Source organism: Eleutherodactylus coqui, chromosome 12 (genome assembly GCF_035609145.1).
Source record: "Eleutherodactylus coqui strain aEleCoq1 chromosome 12, aEleCoq1.hap1, whole genome shotgun sequence".
Classification (NCBI taxonomy): Eukaryota; Metazoa; Chordata; class Amphibia; order Anura; family Eleutherodactylidae; genus Eleutherodactylus; species Eleutherodactylus coqui.
Window position 1 is genome coordinate 26,407,299 of NC_089848.1, and position 25,690 is coordinate 26,432,988.

Genomic DNA, 25,690 nt, shown 5'->3' on the forward strand with positions numbered 1-25,690 from the left:
ATATTTGCGCGTGCGATACAGAGAGAATAGAAAGCCATTGATTTCAATGGGTTCGTTCACATGCATGTATTTTTCCTTTGCATTTCAGCTGCACGAAAAAAAAGCAGCATGATCTATTATTTGCTGCATTTGCGCACCAAAAGTCCCCATAGAAGTCAATGTGCAAAAGCACGCAAAATATGCTAGGAAATGTGTGAAACACTGCGTAATTACGTAGGAAAAACACCACATCTGAAACTCAGACTAATTAGCCATTTCAATCGCTACATATTTTTTTGCTGCATGCGAAAGCACATGTCCTGACTGCGAACACAGCACAGCAAAATACGCAGATGCATGCACAAAATGTTTTTACGTCCTGCCGTTGCAGGACATTTATAAAAGGAGATCGCTGTGACACCCGCAGGCAACAGCTCCGTGCGGCTGATCAGGGCTGTTAACCCTTTAAATGCAGCTGTCAAATCTGACAGCAGCATTTATATCCCCTAACCAATGTTCGGGCCCCCCCGTGCGGGTGTCATGGCAGCCGGGGCCCTTCTGAAAGGCCCCAGGGCTCTCATGGTAGAATGCCATGGGGGGTGGCTTGATAGGCTGCCTGTCAGAATGCAGTATGATGTAATGCTATGGCTACAGCATTACATCATACCCCAGGAGCAATCAAAACATCGCTAGTTGTGGTCCCAGCTGGGAACTAAAAGAAAATGTAAAAATAAGAATAACATTTTATTAATTTTTTTTAAGTTACAAAAGTAAAAAAAAAAAACATTTTTGCCATATTTATTTTTCACTGTAATGATTCTTATCTTTTTATTAAAAACAACCTTTATTAATAACTATATTAAAAACAATAAGGCTGAACGGACAGACCCACACAAAATCACTTTCACCAATCAGGTGGAAGGACAGATAATCTAGAAAATGCAGTAAGGAGTGATTCTGGAAAAAAGGATTGCAATTCATGCAATTCTGTAGTTGTCACCTAAAAGGAAGGGTGACATTCCAAAACCGTCATCCAGGGGCGAGAAAAATGGTTCCTAACAAGTGGAGAACCACAATAATCTCAATCTCTCCTGGAATAAATTTTTTACTGCACTATTCTCAGAATTCCTATAGTCGATGAATTGTTGCCATATTACATTAGAACACCAGGATTGTTTCTACTGTATTCTAATCAGTCTAACAGACATAAGTGTTCACAAGGTTCAACGCGTTTCCGCTACAATAACGCAGCCTCATCAGGAACCTAAACTTTCTATTCCCAAGGGATATTCTAAATACTGCTTAACAATAGCAAAAAGGGGAGATTTCACCTCCAATAGTAAAAAATCCTAATCTAGCGTGGGGATTAAGTTAAATAACTGCTCAAAGGTTGGTTCGTATCTCCAATATTTCCTAACAGATACTACCCAGCCCAGCTCCCCCTCAACCAGAAAATAACAATGTTGTAGCAGCATCACCAGCCTTGAAGGTAAGGACTAAGAAAAAAGTAAAGATGGGCTCAAAAAATTTTTTACGTTTTATAAAAATAAAAAGTAATAGGTTTTAAAAAAAGGTCCTTTTTGCCATATTCACAATAAAAAATCTAATAAAACAAAAACACATATTTGATATCGCTGCGTCGGTAAAAGTCCAATCTACCAAAGTAGTGCATTATTTACCTGCACGCTGAATGCCGTCCGCAAAAAATAAAAATAAAATAAAGAACGCCAGAATGTTGCCAAGAAAAAACTCAAAAATGGTGCCAACGGAAACTACAGGACGTCCCACACAAAATGAGCCCTTGCACAACTATGTTAACGGAAAAAAAAAAGTTATTGTGCGCAAAAGATGGCAACAGAAAATAATTTTTAAAAAAATTAAATATCATTAAAAAAAATATATAAGTAGTACAGCAAAAAAAGCAAAACTATATAAGTTTGGGATCGTAGTAATTGTACTGACTGCTAGAATAAAGTTATCATGATATTTTATTGTGTGCCGTAGAAACAAATGCACCGAAAGATGGCGGAATGACGTTTTTTCCCATTTCTCTCCACTTAGAATTTTTTTTTTAAGTTTTTCAGTACATTATATGCTATGGTAAATAGTACCATTGAAAAATAGAACTCGATGCACAAAAATAAGCCCTCCTACAGCGATGTCGATGGATAAATAAAGAGTTATGATTTTTTAAAAGGGGGAGGAAAAAAACAAAAATGGAAAAAAGGAAAAAAAGCTTGGTCACTAAGGGGTTAATACTCTTCTAAGGTATCTAAACCCCCTGGTATCATTTCTCCATTCCTTCCAGTATCATTCTCCACCCACACTATAGCTCTCATCGTAGTATAATTGCTCCCCCAGGGTATATATCTCCCCACAGTAAACTTACCTCCAGAGTAGTTATCTCCTCTATTATATATTTCTCCCCCACAACGCCTCTCATATATACATAATATTATATAAATCTACAGGTGCAGGAAAATTACAAATAATAGTTATAATACAAAAAAAGTGTCGGCTATTTCGAATGCATGAAATCCTCAGGGCAAACCAGCATTGAGGTCCTTTCATGTGTTGCCCCTCTGCTCTACTTTTGTAGACATTGGCAGAATTTTTCAAAGGCGTCTGCAGACTTTTCTTTTCTTCTTAGTACATCTAATTAAAAGACTTCTCAGTAAACAACATTCTGATAAAAAAAATTTATACAGGTTGGGCCACACAAAATTAGGCCGGCCCACACTCCGTTATGAAAACGGTCTAAAAGAAAATCCTTGTTGCCCATAGCAACCAATCACAGCGTAGCTTTCATTGTACAAACATTGTACAGTTGCACAAACTTTGGCATAAGACAAAGATCAAGCGAATACCAATAAGAGCCGCCTAGTTACTATAATAATACAGAACTTCTCCCTGTAGATAAATGGCAATAAGGAACAGCACTGAGTGAATATAGAAATGTAGCAGCACTGATTGGTAATGGTAGATCACAGCCCTGTCCACACAACTTCCTGATAATACTCCAGCATGCAGCGTGAGGAGAACTAATACAGCAACCAGAGCAGGTGTGACATCGGGACAGTACAGACGGTACTCCCTTCAGGCACCCAGCTGAGTTCTGCCCTGCCAGCTGCACCATCCTTATTTGCTTAAATGGGTTCTATCACCAGGTTGATGAAGTTTGACTCCAAGTCACTGAGGTGGGGCATGCCAGCTTCTCCTTGCTCGCATCATGCAGATTGACAGCTTTCTGCCCTTTTGTGAGTAGGGAAAGAGCTGTCACCCTGCATGCTTCGGTCAGGGAGAAGAGGCCACAGCCCATTACCGAGACTCAGAACTTAGCTCCGAGTCAAACTTCATGAACTTGGTGACAGAATCCCTTTAACTGGGCCCTAATACAAAGAAACCACCATTGACACTGCTTGGGAAAGACAGCCCCACAGATAAATGTAAAATAAATTCTACCGCACGTCATATCGCTCTTAGATTACCACTGCTGTCTGTGATGCCATACCCCAATACAGCCAGATATTAATCTCCAGAGTGCAAGTAGACAAGTCAGAAAATCCTCCTGGCATATGTCCATGAGCTCTACAGAGCGCTACTCATAGATTTCCATTATATGTTCTTTATTTATAACAAAGGGCAGAGACCTGGAGGGAGAACTCCTGCAAAGCACCAAATATGTAAACCGTACTACAAAATACAGCATGTACAACATCACAATGCCGGCCAAAAAAAGAGAAGCAATGACATAATCACTGCAATGGCAGTATCACGACAGGTGAGCAGGTGGTGAACTCGACCAAAGCTCCACCTTATATAATATATATAAATATTATATATAATAACAGGTAAAGAAGCAAGATCCAAGATCAAAAGAGAAATAGATCAAAAGAAGATGAGTAAAGAAATAAAAGGGGGGAGGCAAGTATGGGGGTGGGGGTCTGGGAAGAGGGTTGAGGCAAGACTCGTTGCCCATTGGCCAACAGACAAAACTCAGAAACAGGTCCAGGAAGCACTATACTCGGAGGATTGTTGGAATTCCATACAGTAAAAACAGATTTTATGGAACTTGTCTTGCAAGTCATGTAAGAAAGAAGTCAGATCCTCTATATGCATGACATTGTTCATTTTGGCAAACCAAAGTGAAATGGTGGGAGCATTCGGTTGTTTCTATAATAGAGGAATACAGATTTTGGCAGTCATCACAAGAAAACGGAGAATGGATTGTTTATAATTTGAAAGAGAAGTCTCATGATAATGAAGAAGGAACGGAGCTAAGAGTAGACATGAGTCCAGTAATCTTTCATATCACTTCTTGTACTTTATACCAGAAAGGGCCAAGACTGGACATGTCCAAAATAATCTGGAGATAATATTTCCATCTCCACTCTCCACCTCCACTATACATTGCAAAATCCAGGGAAAATACATGTAAGCAAATAGGAAACCTATACTAACGGGAAAGCATTCTATAACTAGCTATTTGGAAGCACGAGTTAATAGAAAAATTATGAGTTACTGTAAAAATACGACTTCTTTGCTCCGGAAACATTATAGTAAAAACACAGGAGGCGGCTTATCCAGGGGAGCCAATAAATAACCATATGACGACAATAAGGGGTGCCATATTGGTTTATGGCATATGCACAGCTGTTCAAAGGGAGTATACTCTACAGCAAAATGTAACCAGGGAGGAAGGGAGCGTAGAATATGTGTAAGCTGAAGAAGCCTCCAATTACCTAGAGGAAATGGATCAGTAATTGCGGCCAGTTGGTCTAAAGAAAACTAGTCATGGCCCTCACCGAAATGGTAAACCCCAGTGACCAGCCAAAACCCATGATCTAAAAATAGGGCCAGTAACACCAGGAGCCAACGCCAACCTACGGGCAAAGAAGAGAAGGCAGAACAAAAAAGAAGGCAATTGGAGATTCACGGCAGCTAATCTTGGCATCTATGGAGCGATGATTTTCCAAGAAATGTAAGCCAGAAGGGGGCAGCCATGGAAAAATGGAAAGGGGAATATCAGAAAAACTTTGTTCAATATGAACCCGAGGTTCAACTGAACATACTGACACCAATTTATGGCTCTAATGAGGTGAGAGACTAAATATAAAGGCTTAAAGGGGTTGTCCCGCGAAAGCAAGTGGGGTTATACACCTCTGTATGGCCATATTAATGCACTTTGTAATATACATCGTGCATTAAATATGAGCCATACAGAAGTTATTCACTTACCTGCTCCGTTGCTAGCGTCCCCGTCGCCATGGATCCGTCTAATTCTGATGTCTTCTTGCTATTTTAGACGCGCTTGCGCTGTGCGGTCTTCTCCCCTTCTGCTCGGTCCAGGCACGAGCCGTGTTCTGGCTCCGCCCCCTTCTACGCATCATCGCGTAGCTCCGCCCCGTCACGTGTGCCGATTTCAGCCAATCAGGAGGCTGGAATCGGCAATGGAAAGCACAGAGCCCATGGTGCACCATGGGAGAAGACCCGCGGTGCACCATAGGAGAAAACCGCAGTGCATCCCTGGGAAAGGACCGGCGGCCATCTTGGGAGAAGATTTTTTAAAGTCCTTATTTCGTCGGATCGGTAAGTAGCAAGCGGCTTAAAAACCGCTTTACTTTGCTATTTTATGCCAGGGAGGTGACAGGGGGAATGGGGTAAGGTAAAATTCTGAGGTTTGCCGCGAGACAACCCCTTTAAAGTCTGGCATTCCTGCACCCCCCCCCCCCCCCTCCCCGTCTTTCGTCTACAGAGGAGAGTCCGTTTAAGGTATACCGGTTTATTTGGCAAGATAAGGCGAGTCTTCCCATTCTATGCAAACTATAACAGAATCGTTAGAATGAGGACGTGAACACCTCCCTCCCTTATGCTATGCTGAGATCTCCTTTTCCATAACCCTCTCTAACCCAGCATATAGAAATGCAAAAGAAAATATCAAGTTTTGCAAAGAGAATGAATGAAATGATGGCAGCCCCATTCCAAGCATCAGCTGGTTTCTCTGCAGCATGTTTGTGCTGCACATGACGACACACCACTTATTTATAGTAACTAATGATTACATAAAGTTTGCTGTCTATACATAGCCAATTTGGGCTTTTTCTGCATTCCTAATGGCTGGTATGATAAGTATTAACACAAATCACGTACATATAGCAGCAATCAACTCCCATAGCAAATTAGGTTCATTTGCCAAGTAAAAAAAATCTTCAGCTGGTTGCAATAAAGGAAATCATATAAGAACAATTTAAATAGCGCAACACAACTATTTTTTTGCTTTGTTTTAGTTTTATTTTGCTTATTGAAACAACCACATAACACAATTGCAACGGTAGACGTCCTTTACAAAATAACAGGAAAAAAGGAAAAACAGGACTACAAAATCCAACATTATTGTTAGAAAAATGGTCTCATGAACATATATTGCTCTTCAGCAAGGATCCCAGGGCTCACCTAGCCAGTAATGAATTATTCACAATCCACCCCTGTGTATCCATCAGCCAATGTTTAATCTAACACAACTATAACAAGTGGTTTTTCCAAATTCAACACAAAATGCAACTTTTAATGACTACTGCAGCCCCAAAATTATTTAACCCCTTGAATAAAATCCTTCGTAGGAGCACATATTTGCAAATCAGGCGGTGCATCAAGCACACCCAATGTAACTAATCAGAGCTTCATTAATTAAATGTGTGCTAGAGGAATAAAAAAAACACATTAAAAACCTAAGAAATAGAAGAAGGAGAATAGAAAAGTGTAGAGCGCTCTAGGTGGTAGCATTTCCTCATGCACCTATCCCACATGGGTCCTTGTTGATGTCACCTGACAGCCTAAAGGACCACAGTAACCCATAAATGTTGCACAATACATGTTTTCCTTCCTTTCCTATTCTTGCACCCCCCCATCTCTCAGCTTGCTAGCTTCTTGTTGGATACCGAGTTCATGTGTGAGGGGGTAAGGATGCTGGTGGCTCTGTGTGCACCCTTGTTGTAGCTCTCTATTAGTGCACATGACTGTGATTACTGCAACTCTGTATGTGAAGGAATTAAGTCCAGAACTACGCACAGTAAGTTTAAGGCATGCTGAACAGTTGATTCATCTGCACTTATTGGAGTGGTGTTTTTGTGGTAAGTGTGAAAAGTGGAGATTACACACACTGGAGAATTGCTGTCTTTTGCCCTTGGACCTGTATTCTCTTTCATTATTCTATTAGATGTAACATAGTAGCATAGTATGCTTGGCTGAAAAAAGACAAATGTCCATCCAGTTAGGCCTGTTTCCACCCATTGTTGATCAAGAGAAAGGCAAAAAATCCAATAGTTCAGATGTAGAGATGAGAGGGTGTACTCTCTAAGGCAAAGTGTTGCCATTTTTGAGTACATGCCCGCTCGTCCCAAAAGATTCGGGGGGCGGCGGGGGAGAGCGGGGAGGAACAGGGGTAGATCTCTCCCCCCCCCTCTTCCCCATGCTCATTCCCGCAACTCACCGCTCACCCCCGCCGGCCCCCGAATCTTTTGGCACGAGCGGGCATGTACTCGAAAATGGCAATACTCGCTCGAGTAACTTGCCTTAGCGAGTACGCTCGCTCATCTCTATTCAGATACCAATTTTCCTCATATCATGGAAAACATTTCTTCCCGACTTCATAATGGCACTCAGAATAATCCCTGGATAAACATTTGAAAGTTCCCACCCGACTCCAAGACCCTGATCAACAACCCTTTTGGTTAATTAATGTCTATATCCTGCAATGTCGTAGCACTACAAAAAGACAACTAGTCCCCTCTTAAATTCCCCCACTGATTTTGCCATCACCACGTCCTCAGGTTTCTTTCACATGAGCGTATATATCAGCCGCCAATTTTGCGGCCGGCCGATATATGCTACGATCTGATGCATTGGATTCCAATGCATCAGATCACGTGGCCGTATTCCCGCGGAGTGAAAACGCCGGGATGGACCAATATAGTGTTGAGCGCTTTCACGCCGGCCTGCAAAGATAGTCCTGGAACTATCTATCAGCTGCATGGGCTCCTTTAGGAGCCAATGACAGCAGCCGGGGAAGGGAGGTGGGAGGGAGTTGAGCAGTGTGACTGCTAAAATCTCTCTCCTCCTTTCTACTCCCCTCTGGCTGTTTGCAATGGGAGGGGGGCGGGATGCCCCGTCCCCTCCCGTTGCTGGCTGCAGACAAGGGGCGGGGAGGAAAGCTTGGCTCTGCCCCCATTCTGCACCCTCTCATTGCACACAGCTGCACGGGAGGAGAGAGGAGGTAAGCCAGCGAGGGGGAGGGAAGGGAGGCCCAACGGCACTGTGGGCTCGGCGTGTATGGCCCGAGCCGTATGAACAGGCACACAAATGTTAGATTTGTGCGCCTGTTCACACGTTTTTACGGCGCTGGCGGGCGCATGTAAAAACGCCTGCAGCCGTGTGAAAGAGCCCTCAGGCAGAGAGTTCCACAGTCTCACTGCTCTTACAGTAAAAAAAAAACCTTCTGTGTTGGTGATGGAACATTCTTTCCTCTAGACGTAGAGGATGCCCTCTTGTTACCATCGTAGTCCTGGGTATAAACAGATGATGGGGGAGATCCTTGTATGGTCCCCTAATGTATTTATACATAGGTATTTGGTCATCCCTTAACCGCCTGTTATCCAGGGTGAATAATCCCAATTTTGGTTACCTCTCTGGGTATTCCAGTCCTCTCATTCTGTTTATTAATTTAGTTGTCCTTCGTTGTACTCTCTCAAGCACTGCAACATCTTTCCTGAGCACCGGTGTCCAAAACCTGTGTGCAGAATTCCATGTGATGCCTGACAAGTGCCTTATGTAGTGGAAGAATAATGTTCTCGGCCCTCGCCCCTATGCCTCTTTTCATGCATCCAAAACTTTATTTGCTTTTGCAGCAGCTGACTGGCATTGGTTGCTCCAGTTAAGTCTACAATAAACTAGTACCCCCAGATCTTCTTCCATATCCCTTTTGCCTAGCAGTACCCCATTTCGTGTATATTGGGGACATCCTGCCCATGTGCATAACCTTACATTTATGAAGGCCAATTTAGGTTAAGTTCACATAGCATTATTGCTTCCATTCACCCATCCTGTGGTTTTATTAGGCTTAAGATGCATTTTGATTATCAATCAAAAAATCGTTCAATCGAACGAAAGTGAACGATAATCGATCAGTCTAAATGGCGAGCCAACGATTTACTGACGAATGATAATTGATCGCTTTTCGCTCATTGTTCATTTTATGTAGGCATAATAACCATCATTGGCTCGTTCACTTATCATTCCAAACAGAGGAGGAACAGAGGAGCTATAGATAAGAGCTATAGGAACAAAACATGAGTGAGCATGCGAGCTGAGTGAGTGTGTGTGGCTGTCTTCTAACTGTACTGTGTTCTAAGTGTATTGTGTCATAAGTGCGTGGCTTGGGATTTGTAACTTAGGAGTCAGGAACTTTGGAAGAGTCACTTATTTAATTACTGCCTATTTTAAATTTTAGTATATATTTATGTATGTATACATATATATAGTAGACATGCACAAGTGAAAGTACTGGAGAGAGTGTACATTTCACCCAAATACTTAGCCTAGGTGAGATAAAGCTCTAGTACTGGTCTTCCTTCTGATGCCAGTAGTGAGCTCAGCTGGGTCCACTGAGTTAATCACTGGGACACAAAAGACTACATTTTCAGGCAGTCAGTGTAAGAACCTGAAGTGAGCACATCTACCCCAGTGGACTTCTGCTGTCTGCTGACCATTGCTGCACGTTAGCAGTAAGAGAGAGTACAACTGTTTCGTTAGCGCCTTGATGGACAGGCGTTTGTTTAGTTTGTTGCACAACATGTATGTTCTGCCAGTAGCGATTTGTTTTCTACTGGGTTCTCTGTTATTGCTGAATGTCTCAAGAAAATAAAAAGTTTTCCGGACTTTCACAAGGACTGAGTGAGCCGCTGTGTTGTCAGTAACCCCGACCACCCACGCACTGCTGTAGGAGATGTGAGCGCGTTGGTCATTTGGAAGCTCAGATCCTGGATCTAAAGGAGCAGCTTGCAATACGGAGATCCACTGGCACCATTGAAAGGAGTTTGCTGCTCACTAAGCAGGCACTTGCGGGGGTAGATGTGGCGGGTGGATGGTAGTTTGGAAGTGCAGGATGATCAGGCAGCTAGCTTGGTGATGGTTAGGAGGAAGGGTAGAGGAAAAAGATCCAAGGATGCTAGTACTGAACTGACACAACCCAACAAGTTTGCAAGATGGCAGATAAGGGGGATGCCATTAAAGGATTAGCACTTCTGCAGCATGACATGCCCTTTGAACGTCAAGGGGATAGGGGAATGTCTGCTCCAGTAAGAAGGGGAATAGGAGCACAGGGCAGCAGGCTAGACAGGTCCTGGTAGTGGGAGACTCAATTATATAGGGGACAGACAGAGCAATCTGCCACAAAGACCGGGATCATTGAACGATGTGTTGTCTTCCTGCGCTTGGGTCTGACAAATTGCGGATCGGGTTGTCAGATTACTGGGAACGGCTGGTGATGATCCAGTGGTCATGGAAACGTTAGAGGTAGGTGGAAGTTCCTAAAAACAATTACAGGGAAATAGGGTGTAGGGCAAGAGTCTCCAAAGTAGTATTTTCTGAAATACTACCTGGACCACATGCCACACCAGAAAGGCAGATTTGGGAGGTAAACAAGTGGCTCCAGAGTTGGTGTAGGAAGGAGAGATCTGGGTTCCTGGACAGTTGGGCTGACTTTGCCGTCTACTGCAGGGATGGACTGCATCCCAATGGGGAGGGTGCAGCTGTGTGGAGGCAGAAGATGACTAGAAGGTTGGAGGAGTGTTTAAATTAGGAACAGGGGGAAAACAGCAACCAGAAAGATTGAGCGGAAGACAGTGTAGACAGTGACCTGGGACTAAGAAATGGAAAGGGGGGTGGAGCAGTGGGAGGGTTAGTAATGTTAGAGCTGGCAGAATAGTTAAAAGGGATTTACGTCATTCGCTCGTTCAAACGATAAATCGGCTCATCTAAAAGAGCCCTAAAATAGTATTCAGAGACCACCAAAAGGTGCACAACACTTTTTAGTAGGACATAATAGTGAAGTTTATATTGAAGGCAGGTGACAGATAAACTCACTGAGGTATATCGGCTTGAGGTTCCGTGTTCCCCTTCACTACGTTTATTTGGTGATGAATCTTACGCAAAAACCAACAAACTAGTTAGGGGTGTTATAATTGGGGCACTATTTGTTTCAAAATCACTGTTATCAAGGCTGTGAACTTCAAGTAGGCAGTAAGTAATAGGGGAAAACATGCTAAATAGAATGATTTTAAAGGAAAAACATTTTCCATCAAAGAAGGAATTTGCAAATGTTTTTTTGATTCTTGGAACCCTTGGCCAGGCTCACTCTTTAGGGATGAACAGTGCAATTATGTGTCAATTATTTACGGTTTTTGTGATTTTTGTTCCTCTCTTCTTCCTTTTCCCCCTCTGTCCTCCAGTAATTGCAGGGCAGGGGTGGGGAAAGGTGAGGGTAAACATGTTGTGATGTACTGTATATTAAAGCCCATTTTTACAAATACAATAATATTTCAGATACTTTAAATGACATTATAATAACCGAGGGAGCTGCATATTAAACAGCATGTACAGGAAAAAACTAAAACAGGTGAAGAGAAGATATTAAAACTGGAATACTTCCATAACACGTTTAGTGCGGATAAAACCTGCCCTCTCATGGGCGATGTAATTAAGACTATAATAGGGTATATGGAATGCTAATTGCAATTACGTCTTCATTTAAGAGCCCAAAAGGAATGTAACGCATTCACATTTGTATAGTCATATGTTAAGACATTAACTTACTAGTAATGCGCCATAGTTGTAGATAAACTCATCAGTGATCACCTGAGGACGAAACACCTGGAAGAAAAAACAATGATTGAGAAATAGGTTTAACAAAAGTATACAGAATATGGACTCAATGGAAAAGGCGAACAGAACAAAGCATCCTACTGGCATACAGTACGCTTTATGCTATGCAAAAAAGTAGACATGGCAACAAACTTTAAGATTATTTCACAGGGAATGCTGCTTCAACGGTCCAAAAATGTATACAGAGGACCACAAAAAATTGCATTAGAGAGCACTTGCTACTTCTATTGATATGTCTGTTCTAGTACATAAAGTGGTCCCTCGATACACAATATTAGAGGGATTGTTCCACCACAGCAAGTTATCAACAGGATAGGGGATATATTTCTGATTGTGGGAGTCAGACTAGTGGGTACCCCTCTAATCCCAAGGATGTGGCTTCTTCAAAAGTGTGGCCAGCAAAGGACACGCATGCTCTATTCATGTTAATGGAACCGCCGAAGATAGCTGGGTTCAAATGATCGGCTATCTGAGGTGATCATGTTGAAATAAATTGAGCTGAATTATGCATGCACGGTTTCCACCGTCCACAACTCAGGACACCCTGGTGCTGCATTCTCAGAATCGGTGGGACCTCCACTGATCTTCAAGTGAATAACGCTTCAATTGGTTCCTTGACAACTACTGTATACTGAAATTTCATGGAAAACTAGTAACAGTTTCCAAAGCCTCCAAAATGTCAACCAAAAAAATGAATATACCCGAGTATAAGCTGACTTTTCCAACACATTTTTTATGCTGAAAAAGCCTTCCTTGGCCTACGGTATACTCGAGTGCAGGTCTGTGCACCATTTTTTTTAATGGGCTGCGTGCAGTGATTTTCGGGGAAGGGCTTTAAATATAAGCCCTTCCCTGAAAATCATCCCTAATGTGTAAAAAAAAAAAAAAAAAATACTCACCTCTCTGCCACTGTCGGAGCACAGGTGCGTCCAGCCACTTGGTCTTCCAGCAGTGCAGTGAAGTTCTTTCAGCAAGCGGGGATATAAAGGGCTGTATCTAAGTGGCTGAGCACTCAGCCATTCATTGAGTGACAGCTGGGCGCTGCCTGTGATTGGTCACAGCACTCAGCAGCACTGGGTCATTCATTGAATTCAATCTCACCCATGGCTTATACTTGAGTCAACAAGTTTTCACAGTTTTTTGGGGTAAAACTTGGTGACTTGGCTTATACTTGAGTATATACTGTAATATGAAATGAAGATGAAAGAAAGTTAAACTGGACTAATAAAGATAAAAGAAGCCCTTACATTATAAAATTGAGAGATAGCTGCTGGAAGCTGTAAATTATTTTGTATGATGAGGACTGGACTTTCTTCAGCGTCCTGTACAGTACACAGTGTACCAGAAGAATAATACAGAGCTGCCCTTAACTGATGTCCAATAGTGCAGCTCACCCTGGAAAAGTAAAGAGCAGTACAGAAGATGCAGTACCACACTGTACTCCAGAGAGGCGCTATTAAACCGTCAATCACTGCATGCACTGCAGTAATACTGGGGCTTTACCAGTAAAACGCTCATGCTGATAAGATGGAATTTCCAGCAAAGTGCACTTGCCACCAATCCAGACGCCACTGTGCGTAGGATTGCAAGTTGGCTCTGGTCTCAAGTTACAATGGTCCGGGAAAGACCATTGTATGGTGAAGGTATTCTATCCTAAGGCAATTGCAATTTGCCGGAGCATTGTACTTGTATTACCCATGAAATAATTCTGGAGACCTTTTTCTTAAAACTCTGAGTTATCCTGTTCCTTCCTAGAATTTTATGAATACATTGATTCCTCGGAGTTACTGGTTGGGTTTGTGTCCCTCCACATGCCAACACTGTTCCATCGCTGCTGATTGTGTTAGTGTGTGTCCCTTCGCAATGATAAAAGTAACACCCAGTTGTCAATGTATTCCTAATTGTAATAGTAGAGGAACAGAAGAACAGAGCTCTAACAGAACATGTTCAGAATTATTACTTTATAAGGGATAATTATGATTTTGTGAGGAATACAAGTATTTACTAAACAGACACGTCAGAAGAACTGACCAAAGAACAAGCTCTCTTTAAAATGGTGTCTTAGAAGGTGATCTCGGAGAAAAGGGCTAGTATACAGAACAAAAGGGGGATTCAAAACCTCTTACAGAAAAATCTTATCTACATCAAGTGTTTTTTTTTTCCAAAGAGGTGGTCATTTAGAGAGGTTCACTATGCATATATTATAACAAACATGCCATACATTGTCAAAGTCCAAGCGAAGATAAACTTTGTATTAGATTGTAGTACAGAAAAATGTCTTCTGCACTTTCAGTCTTCTCTCCTCTAACAAATATTTCTCACTCTCAATTCGCTATTACCAATCTGTCTTCGGTAAAGAAAGACTAGCAGCAGCTCACTGAGGGATCAGGTTACAGCTGCTGCCCACAGAAGTCTATAGAAGGTGGAGATGGACTAGTTAAGAGAGAAAGAAGAAGGGGCACATAGCTGGCTGTAATAGGTTTTATATTTCATCCAGTGCTGGATCTGCATAGCTCAGTATAATGTCCTCTATGCTGCTGATGCTTCTGAGGGAGTGCTATAGAGAGATAGAAAAGAGGAGATCCTGCTCCCCTATGTGTGATTTGTATGTCAGACATCAGAGCAGCTAATCTCTGCTAAGATGGAGCCTGAAGAGGGAAAACTGCTGAAAAATGCAAGAAACAAGTCATATATGACAACTTATAATAAAAAGGCCGCCTACAATTAAAGTTACTCTTTCAGTAGTTCCAGGATATGCTTGAAATCTCTTTTATTAAGTATGTTTTTTTTCTAAACGACTGTTACTAGAAAGGTTGAATATTATAAGCTTTTGATTTAACATGTTTTGAAGTGCTTTAAGAGAGGCCAACTGTAGCGATTTCCATAACTATTAGCAATTTCACTGGAAAGTGACTTCAAACTTGTGCGTTCTGCTCCATGGACCTCTGCTTTGGAATCAGTAGGGGTTTCAACAGGCTTAACACTCGGATCAATATTTTTTTGTCAACAAATATTTTATTGGATTTTTTTTAACATAAAATAAGAGAACCTGTAAATAACATATTGCAAAATGTACCCAGTGTATGGGGTGTACAATGCACAATTTATAGCCCACAGCTTTAGTATAGTCAACATGTGGTTCACATTCCAATATATAATGGAACTGGGTATGATGTTGACTGGGTAACATGGGTGGGAGAGTATACCTTCACTCGGTTTGCGTATATTGGTTTGTGTTGGTCCCATCAATTACACTGGTAAACGGCACTTCTGCTACAAAGACTGTGAATGGTGTTCTCAGCTAAGTGATGGGTGCTGAATTCGAAAATGAAATTCGTTTTTGCCTATTGGGCTCAGTTTTCTTGTGACACGCTACCCTTTTTATAGAAATCCTTGAAAATGCAACATTTTAGTTATTTTGCTGTGGCTAAGCATTTTTGTTACAAGAATGTGAATGGTGTTCTTAGCTAAGTCATGTGTGCTCAATTTGAAAATAAAATCAGTTTTTGCCTACTGGGCTCAGCTTTCTTGTGACACTCTACCTTTTTTTATAGAAATCCTTGAAAACGCTGCATTTTGATATTCTGCTGTGGCTTAATTTACTTCAGCAGTTGTAACTGTTGAAAAAAGAATTGAAGTGTACTAGGAAGTACAATACAAAACCCTTCGGCCTCCTTCCCACGAACGGATTTCCGCCACGTAATTCACGGCGAAAATCCGCTGCGTTGCCTGCAGCTATTAGGTTCTATTGAACCTAATAGCTCAGCGCACACGGTGCGGAATTCCACCGCGGAATTCCGCACCGTGAAATCTCCCGTCCTCACCCGCGGCATGCTCTATTTGCCGTGGGTGTACGCGCTGACGGCTTCCATTGCGTCCGTTCACGCTATCTCCCGCGGAAGATAGCGTGAAAACACTTTCCCGCCTACCGCCGCTGCGACATGTGACGCGGCCAGCGTGTCACATGACACGGCCGGCCGCATCATGTGATGCGGTGGGCGTGTCATGTGATGCGGCGGAGGTGGGCGGGGAAGCATCATGCGGGAGCGAAGACACCGGATCCGCTGGTAAGTATGGGGTCTCTGGGGGGCGTCGTGATGGGCTTCGCCGCGGAATATTCTGCGGCGGAGCCCGTCACGCTCGTGTGCAGCCGGCCTTAGTTTAGAAAGCCACCACCAGGAAATAAGGGAGGTTTGGCAACATTGCCCATGAGTCATGCTCAAACATGTTCTGTTGTGTCAGTTGGCAACAGTGATGAACACGGAGAACGGTTCCACTAGGACATTTCTCAAATGGAAAAGCGTTATCAAAGCAAATGGAATGCCGCAATGTTGTCCGACTACTGCTGGACCTTACGGAGAGACGTCCCCAAGGCAAAGTACCGCAGGAAATCAGGAAGGAAATCTTTTTAGGTACGTTCCTTCACTTCTCTTTAGTCTTATGTTGCTTATAGCTTTGATTGCTTTGTGAACTAACAGTTCACAACTCTTGTAGCAGTACCGTGACGTTTTGCCAGATACATATAATAGCTACATACGCCGACACAATCATTTACAAAAACCATTATCACATGACAACTGAGGCTGATACAGAAACTCTGAAATGAGATCTAGATTCAAGGAAGAATTCTTCCAGAAACAGTGTGTTTTGTTCTTGTAACAGACAAATAGGTTTTTCTTGTTTTTTTTGTAGACCAGTGTCATCTTTGTGCAGATCGGGGTCTAGCATGGGCAAAGCTTAATGTGACCATACTATTGAAGAGAGGAGAGAAAAGGAAAGAGAAACGAAAAAGGAACACCATGTAATACGGACCCTAACAATGGGTTACTCGGTCATGGGTGTCCAGCTGGATAATAACCCAGCTGCATTATTGTATCATAACCAATACCTAAATCACATTATGCCGAAAACAACTATGCCAAAGGATATATTTTCTTTTGTACCCAATGGATTTATTTTTGAGGCACTTTGCCCAGTAGTTTTTAAATTTTCCCAAATCTGTTTGCCATCAGGTGTTCATCACACAGTTATGTTGGACTCCTAGAAAGATCTCCATCAATGTTGGGACCTCAGGGGTGTTCCATTTTTTAGCTATGGAAGATCTAGTCGTTGTCAGCACATGTGATATAATAGACAAGTCAGAGGGTGTGCAATTTTCTAAATTCAATGATAAAAGGACCACACCTGGGTTCTAATTAAGGTTAGAGTGCAAAATAGAACACAATGCTAAGTGTACTTGATCCCATAGTGGTATAGGAAGTTCGCATGATCACCATATATGTAACGGTGAACCAATTTGTTTCTGACATCTCCAGCAAATATTGGAATGCTGGGGTGAAAATTTGGCAAACGATGGGGAGTCAAGTACCATCTGTACAGCAGCTTTCTGTTGGTTTCAAGATGGTTTATACAGTGGGAAGTTTTAAGGTTGAGTTGAAATGCCACTGCCCACTGGTCTGTACTGAAAGATTCTTGAAGGTCTTTTAACCAATTAATTTGGAACTGGAGAGTAGATGGGGAGGCTTGTGATAATAATGTTGTATAGGCTTTGGAAATACCTTTAGCCCGATTTCCGTGGTTATATAAAAAGATTTCATATTTTGTGAGCAAGGCTGCAGTCTAGGGAGCTGATGATGAGAGAAAGTGTTGTATCTGTAAGTGTCTATACAATTCTTTGTGCGGTAATTGGTGTGTCTCATGTAGTTGTATGAAGGATTTCATGATTGGTCCTTCATATAAAGCCTCAACCTTGGTGATGCCTTCGGCTCGCCATACATCTAGTTATATATCTGGTATTAAGAGTTTTTAACTTGTCTTCTTGACCTGTAATGAAACACTTTTTGGGGTACAAAATCTTTTATTTTTGTGCTTTTATTTATTCACATATTGCAGCCTTCAAAAGCATAAAAAATAATACTCAACCTGGGATGTTACAAGATGAAGTATTACTGCCATATTAGGAAGGCACATTTTCAGCTGTTTAGCCTGAACAGTTGATGGATGTTTACGTCCAGACACATTTGATAAGCAACTGAGAATACCATCTGTAAGAAAAGATATGAAGATTTGATCATTTAAGCTCTGTGTATTGCCTAACTGTCTGGTTGCATATATCATTATTGAACCAATAAAGCAGGTGATCTTGAAGTTCAGCTCATTGAACAGAAAATGTACTTGTTTACTAAAAATAAAAGGAAGAGAAATGCTTATTAATATCTCATTAATGGTTTAATGCCAGGTTAATTGCCTAGGACATGTTAATAAAAACCGTGAAAAGGATTCAAAGTGGTCAATACAGTTTGGCAGAAGGAGTTCATGTTACCCCCCAAAGTTGTTACAGTTTACTTCCTAGCATATACAGTGAAACCTTTTTTTGAAACATGCAGGTAATTTGGTGTCATGACTATAGGATCTGAAAAGATTTCAATTATGTTGTTTGTAAGCAGGGGCACATATGGGGGCATGTGGGGTAATGGTTACCCAGAATTCCTTCTGCTCGTCTCCAACATTAATTTCCAGCATTTTACATTTTTAAGGTGTTCTTCCAAATATTGGGATATTGTATGAACAGGTCAGGAAGGTATATTTACTAAAATTTGCAGTAGATGGATAAACTCTAGGCCAAAAACTGTATCCCCCGCTTGTTGTTTTTTAATACCCTGACTCCTTGATGACTAGCCCTTATCCTGGGTTTTTCCCGCTTCACAGGTATGAATAAGGCTGATACTTAGATTACACCCGAAGCTGGCCTGTTTAATGCTCATGAGCCGTCTATATACTGTATTTACCTTTCTTTTCTCTCTGAGGCAGTTGACAACATTATACACATCCTGTTTATAGTGTATTTTGTTTCTGATACTTTGTGTGTGAAAATCTGATGTACTTTTTTGGTACATATATTACATCCGAATTAAAGTCACTTTGTAATGATGTAGTCTGCATACTTAAAGGATATTCAATCTTTTGTGCATGAAAAATCAATACACACCTATCTTACTAAGTCACTACAGAAAAAATGATCAACTTGTCTGTTTTTTTTTTTTTCATTGAGACTTCCTTCTCATGCACTTAGAAAGCCTCATACTTACATTGCTTAAAGTCCATCATTGATATTTCTAGCTGACCTTCCCTCTCCTCTGTCAGAGGCTGTGTAGCCATGCCCACTCAATACAACACAATGCTCTTGGTCTCTCTTTTACTATTTACCAGTGGGAGGCAGACTGGTGGTGGTGTAACAGATAAGCAAGTTATAGTTGATTACAATACAATGTTATCTCTAAATCATATGAAAAGGTGGCAGGAGATGAGCTGGACTAAAAGCAGAGACTAATTGCACTATGGGTAAGTGGGTGGGGGCACATGATCTGGATGGACTAGGGCATTGGTGCGTGTGAGATGATCTCACCACATCGTCATACAGCCCTCTGTAATACGTTTTCACCCTCCAGAAATATCAGATTTGTATCCTCTTTTTACTACTTATAATTTGGAGTGAATGTAATAAACAAGGACACCCTGGTTTCCATATACTGCACTTTCCATGAACTTACTAATGACAACGTGCTTTCTTCTTCCTGTCAGTGCAAAACGCCCCTGAGTGGTTGTGTCTCACAAATCCCTCATAGTGTAATGTGCCTCCCTCACAGTATGCAGGTTCACAGCTGAGAAGAAGGCTAGGAGAGGGCTTTGTAGCAGCTGTCCTTTTACTCACTGATGGATTTTGCTAATATGTCAGTCCTCCATTCTGCAGTGAATTGGAAAACAATAGAAGCACAGAAACCAAACAAGCAGATTTTTTAAATGAAAACCAATTGCAAAAAGTCTTAATTCGCAAAAACATATTGATTAAAAAAAAGTGCAAAGGTTGATCAGTGGTGGTCAGCCGCTTTGGACCCTCACTTATCAGTCGTTGGGACAGAAACGCATGAAGCTGTTTGAACTGTGCCTTCAGTGCATTCTGCATCTCTGCAGAATTAACAGAGCAGCAAGTTTCCAAGCACACAGGAGCTCCATGTTGCTCTGCTGAACTGCTGATCCACAGGGGTCCTAAGATGCAGATCCTGGCTGATAAAGTACTCATGATTTATCATCAATATTTTAGAGCTAGAAAACCCCTTAAAATTGTGTATTAAACTTTTGAATCATAGAGCAAAAATATACTTAGACCGATGATGGGGACCCTATTCTCAACATGACCCGATATATAGCTTATTAATGTGCTTTGACAACTCCGAGTTTTGGATTTGTGACATTTGAAAAAAATCCACCACATACGTCTCAAAAACATACCCTCCGAAAAAGCAAAAACAGCAATTCTACATTATGATATTATATAATAAATGAAATTATTCATCATATCAAAATGACTATGAGAAATACAATGCAATCTTTTCAGTTCCTATCAAATTACCCAGAATTCCTGGCAGCTCGTGTATGATGTGATGGATGAGGAGGTCCAGACTAACTGACAGGTATTCGTTGACGCTTTGCTGCTCTTTTCCTGGTGTGGTTTTTCTGCTGTCTCTTTCAATGTACATCACAAGTCTGAAAACAAGTCAATGCAAAAGATTAGCCTTTCTGACAATATAAAATAATATATCATTTTTCCAATGTCACCAAAGTCAAGCTGAAGAAAGTTGAAGGGGAATGACATATTGAGCTGGAGGAGAATGATTTATCATTGCATTAAACGCTCTGCGGTACAACAGAGTGCTCTAAATTGTATGGAATTAAGTATGACACCCTTTCATGTTTATTGACTATATACATTCATTACCATTACTTCTTGTATGATTTAAAACATAGCTATATCAAATAGAAAACACTACATCACAGTACAAAGAAGGCTCAGCTCTAGGACGTATGAAATCTCACAGGTCTAAACCCATTTACTTGATAAACAACCCCATTAGATATTGGTTGAGCAATGCCTTCTAAAAATGTTGCTAGTCCTCATTAACTTCAAAGCAATTTTAGCTAAACATGATATATTTCTACAAGATAGGCACTTGGGTTTTCTTTCTCTTTACTTTGAATCAAAAGTTATAAAAGGAAGAAAAAAGGATATTTCATTTAAGCCAAGCTAATTAAATGCTTCATTCAGAACAATCCCATTTCCTTAGCAAGAAAAAAATGGTATAAATCAAGATATTTTTGTTCACAATTCAAAAAGTGATAATGAAATGTCATGAAGGGGATGAAAGGAGCAAAACTGTGAAAATGATACGGTACAGTATGGTAACATGGAATCCAGTATTCTAATGTGGTACATTTTAGTTTGGGTGCACATGAATGGCCACTAATCTTCAATCTTTAGGGAAAATCATATTGCCATAAGTACCCATAAACAGTAGTAATAGCGCTTATGTGGCAGTACCTAACTCAGATTCAGCACCGTAACACGCCAGAGCATTTCTGCATAGAAACGCAAGTGGCTCCGGACACGCTGGAAGTCGTCTCACAACAACTGGAGAGCCGGGGCTTGGAGGCCACTGCTATAAGGCTAGGAGTCCACAGTAAGTATTGGTTACACATAAAAAATCTGATAGCTATTTTGAATGTACAACCAGAGTCAAGCTGTCAGGGTTCGAACCCATGGAAGCTCTCTCCGCTAGGCTATCCAGGACTTGGACAGTTCCCTTGCTGAAACCTAGCCTTGTTCTGTATTTCCCAGTTACCTAGTTCCTGCCTCCTGGTCCTGACCCCACCCCTGTTCCTGATTGCACTTCCTATATAAGCCTAGCCCTGCCGCTCCATCAGTGCGTGATTCTTGTGCTCTACCACCTTGATCAGGGCCCTCTTTCTCCTACTCAGCAGCAGTTGTACTGATACCTACTGCTGCTGACTTCTAGCTTCCATTTGACTATGCTTCCATCTCATCCCATTGTACTGCATATCGATACCTACTGCTGCTGACCTCTGGCTTCCATTTGACCACGCTTCTGTCACATTCCATTGCAACTACACCTGGGCTCCAATCCAGCGCTGGTAAGACTTTAAACAATTCTTCCATGAAATAATATCATAAAGGTAAACAAAGGGCAGGCTCTGTATTATGGCTTTTAGTTATTACAGAAGCCACAACACAGTGCCGAATCCATCGTGCCATGACCACCAGTGAGTTTGATGGACCCCACTCATCTACAGTGAGGTTAATGGGCTCTGTTGAGCTGCCCATTATTTTAGCCGTGAAAAACAGTGTGGTGTTGACAAAAAATTAGAAATGTTATGGCTTTTGAAAACATTTCAAGGCCAAAGGCACACGGGCAGAAATTCCGCAATGGGATTTCCTGCAGAATTTCCGGCCATGCCCGCTGCCATATGATTGCATTAGATAATACAATCCTATGCAGACAGCCGCGATTTGGCCACGTTGTGCGGTAAATCGCGGCATGTCCTATTTGTGTGCGAGCCTTGCAGAGGCTCACACAGAGATGTCACTGGTGACACGCCGGGTCTGGTCTGCGCATGCGCGGCTCTGCGACAGCCGGCGAAGAGCGAGATGCTGGAGAGAGGTGAGCACCGGGTCACTGCAGGGGCACGGCTCGCATCTAGCTGCGAGAATTCTCACAGTGGGATCCGACACGGCCGTCTGCAGGAGGCCAAAGGCGTTTTTATATTGCAGAAATAGTAAAACAAACTATATAAATTTGGCATTTCTGTAATAATACTGACTGTTAGAGTATATTTAACATGTCATTTGTACTGCACAAAAAAATTCCCCCTCTAAATAAAACCCATCGTGGAATTGCTGATGTTTGTACCCCCTCCAGAAAGAGTCATTTTTTAAAATACATCATATGTACCCCCAAAATTGTGCCACTGCAAAATACAACTGCTTCTGGATGAAACCGAACAGCTCCGGGCAGACCCCATTGACTATGATGGGGTCCGCCCACTTTCCGCACAGCTGGCCGGCTTTTGGACAGAAGAAAAAGTGCTTTTTCTTCTGGTATTTTCAGCCAGATATGTGACAGAACCTCCGGCTAGAAGTTCCGACGCAGATGTGAAACCGTCCTTATTATCGTTTCCTCATGTTTACCTATTGTAAACATAAAATGAAGTGACAGATGATACTTAGGTACAAAGAGTACAACGCGTATATGCTTGCAGTAATGGTGCAGTAATGCCATTTTCTGGAGATCACTTTACAGAAATCGCAACTATGAAACAATGCTTAATCCTAATGTCAGTGGACAGTCTCAAGGCTATGGGGCCTCCTGCCATTCCTTTGATGTCTGCTGCTGAAGACAATGAGGAAGGTGCATATTGTATCCAAATTACGAGAATTCAGAAATGCATTCAGTAGAATATCAAGAAATAGGAGATAGATGTAAGGAAGTATGACCCTTTGCTCCAACCACTGGCGAAACTATAGGGGATGCAGTTGCACCCGGGCTCAGGAGCCTTAGGGGGCCTATAAGGCCTCTCCACCCCATATAGGGAGCCTAGTACTATGAATAAAGCATTATAGATTGGGACTCTGTTACAAGTTTTGCATTGGGGCCCTGGAGCTTCATGTTACGCCTCTTCGTTACATTGTTAAGAGAAGTTGGGGGGCCCCAAGATAAACTTTTGCACCTGGGCCCATGAGACTTTAGCTACGCCCCTGGCTCTGACTAAACAGAGTTGGTTTGCAGACACAAGGAGTAGGAGCTTAGACACAAAACTGCAGGATATTTTTTATCAAAACTGTATGAAAAGCTGCTTTATTTTTACTTTTAGTAACATAGGAGCCGTAGAGGTACAAGTACGCTTTAAATATAAATGGGGAAAAAAAGAAGAAAAAAAGAATACTGACGTGTCAAGTCAGATTATTGTACTTCCATTAGTTAGAAGTGTTCCCTCTTTTGTAGAGAGAGAAGAGAGGCTTACAAAGAAATATTTTATCAGGTTACTGTGAATAAGCCAATTTATACTTTATAACATGAAATACAATTATCTACCTAAAATCAAATTACCGTACTGTACCTGTAGAGCTTAAGACCCACAAACTGGGGCATTCACACCATGTCAATACATTTTTATCACCGAGCCTCACAACATAGATGACAGTTTCAGAAACAGTATATTTATCACCGAGGCTTGTTACAAAGGAAAGCTAAGTGGTTATGGTTTAAGTGTGAAGCAGCTGCTTTATGACCGCTCACTCAAAATGTCTTTCCACCATACCATTTTTATCTTGCTACAGAACTTGAACTTTTACAGTAGATACAAGAAGTAAATGCTGAAAAACAGAATTGCCATTTGGAACTTGCTGCATGGAAACGAGTTATAAACTAAGGGTGCTTTCACACCAGCGTCCGGAGATTCGCTTTCCTGCTTCATTCGGGGAGCAGGAAAGGGGAATCCCATTACCTGAACGACTGTCTTAGGACGCGACCGAATGGAGCCCACTGACTATAATGGGGTATGTTCGACTTCGGCTCAGCTACCTGGCTTGTAGACGGAAGAAAAAAGGTAACATACTTTGCATGCTACCCTAGATAAGTTTTCCGACTGCATACACCAATAAAAATAACAATTAATGGTCAGCCAACACAAAAGGGAACCAAAGGTTTGTGCTTGAGTCTTATAGACCTGGGATTCTGCATTTTAAATTATAGTCTGGAACTATATCTAAGAAGCGTTTGTCAGCTACATGTGAATATGATTGGTATCGCCTACTGAACTGTAAGCATTAAGATCAGTTATGACAAGATACATCATATATTTTAATTTATCCTGCCAAGTAAGAGTATTGTTTCTCCTTAAGGCGAGCATCTAGAATGTGTGTGAGGAGAATTATAAGGCCATCTATGCTCCTCTGGGAAATATGCAAATATGGAAGATGGAACAATACCTCTGCAGTCTCCTCACTCACCTTCTAGGTGCTCTCCTTAAGGGGAGAGGATACCCCTTCCCCACCCACATTTAGGCCTCTCACTAGTCAAGCCAAAAACTGACTGCACACTGATGAGGAGCAATCACTCTGAAAGAGCTGTCTGTGTATGGTATTCTAGCTTGGTTATAAGCCAGTCATTGTTATAAGGCTCGTCTAAAAGGTCTGACATTGACTTGCAGTGGCGCTGCTGAGGTATTCTTCCTGTTTTCTATTTTCAAAAACTTTTGACACATAATAGGGACATGCCGAAAGTTTTGATCAATGGGAGTCCATGTGCTGAGAAACCCCGTGGAATGCTAGATCATAGCAGCTGAATCACACATCCGAGCGTTGTGAATGCTCAGTATCTGAAGAGGGGCCCAAGGACCTTCTATTGAGTCTGTTTGAAGCTAGCAAACAGCAACAACACTCAAATGAGCTCTGCAGCTGCTTCATTCTAGCAATTAGTGGGGCTCCCATCACTTTGACCCACAAGAATAAAAACTTTTAACATGTCCCTATGATGTCAAAAGTTTTTGAAAAGCCATTGCACTGTAATGAAAGACCAAAATGTCACAAAAATAACCAAAACTGTGAATAAATAAGAAGACAATTCAAAAAATTTACAATCATACAATGTAAATAAATTTACTATCTCACAGACACGGGGATACCAAGCAATGGGTCTTTGTGGGTGGGGGGAGTCTCATCTGTGCCCTTAAAGGGGTTGTCCCGCGCCGAAACGGGTTTGTTTTTTTTTCAACCCCCCCCCCGGTCGGCGCGAGACAACCCCGATGCAGGGAGGTAAAGAAAGCTTACCGGAGCGCTTACCTTAATCCCCGCGCTCCGGTGACTTCAATACTTACCGCTGAAGATGGCCGCCGGGATCCTCTGTCTCCGTGGACCGCAGCT

General features: G+C 41.8%; 1 protein-coding gene across 3 annotated transcripts in view; it reads right to left on the reverse strand.

Moving 5' to 3' along the window:
• The window catches only part of ULK4 (unc-51 like kinase 4), a 649,532-nt gene that overhangs the window by 379,512 nt on the left and 244,330 nt on the right, over positions 1 to 25,690 (reverse strand). For all 3 annotated transcript variants that reach the window (XM_066584674.1, XM_066584676.1, XM_066584675.1), the window contains exons 23-25: positions 20,327 to 20,460; positions 17,839 to 17,960; positions 11,848 to 11,904 (exon numbers count right to left, since the gene is read on the reverse strand). In XM_066584674.1, the coding sequence (XP_066440771.1) occupies positions 11,848 to 11,904; positions 17,839 to 17,960; positions 20,327 to 20,460 (313 nt within the window). The remainder of the gene's footprint in view (positions 1 to 11,847; positions 11,905 to 17,838; positions 17,961 to 20,326; positions 20,461 to 25,690) is intronic.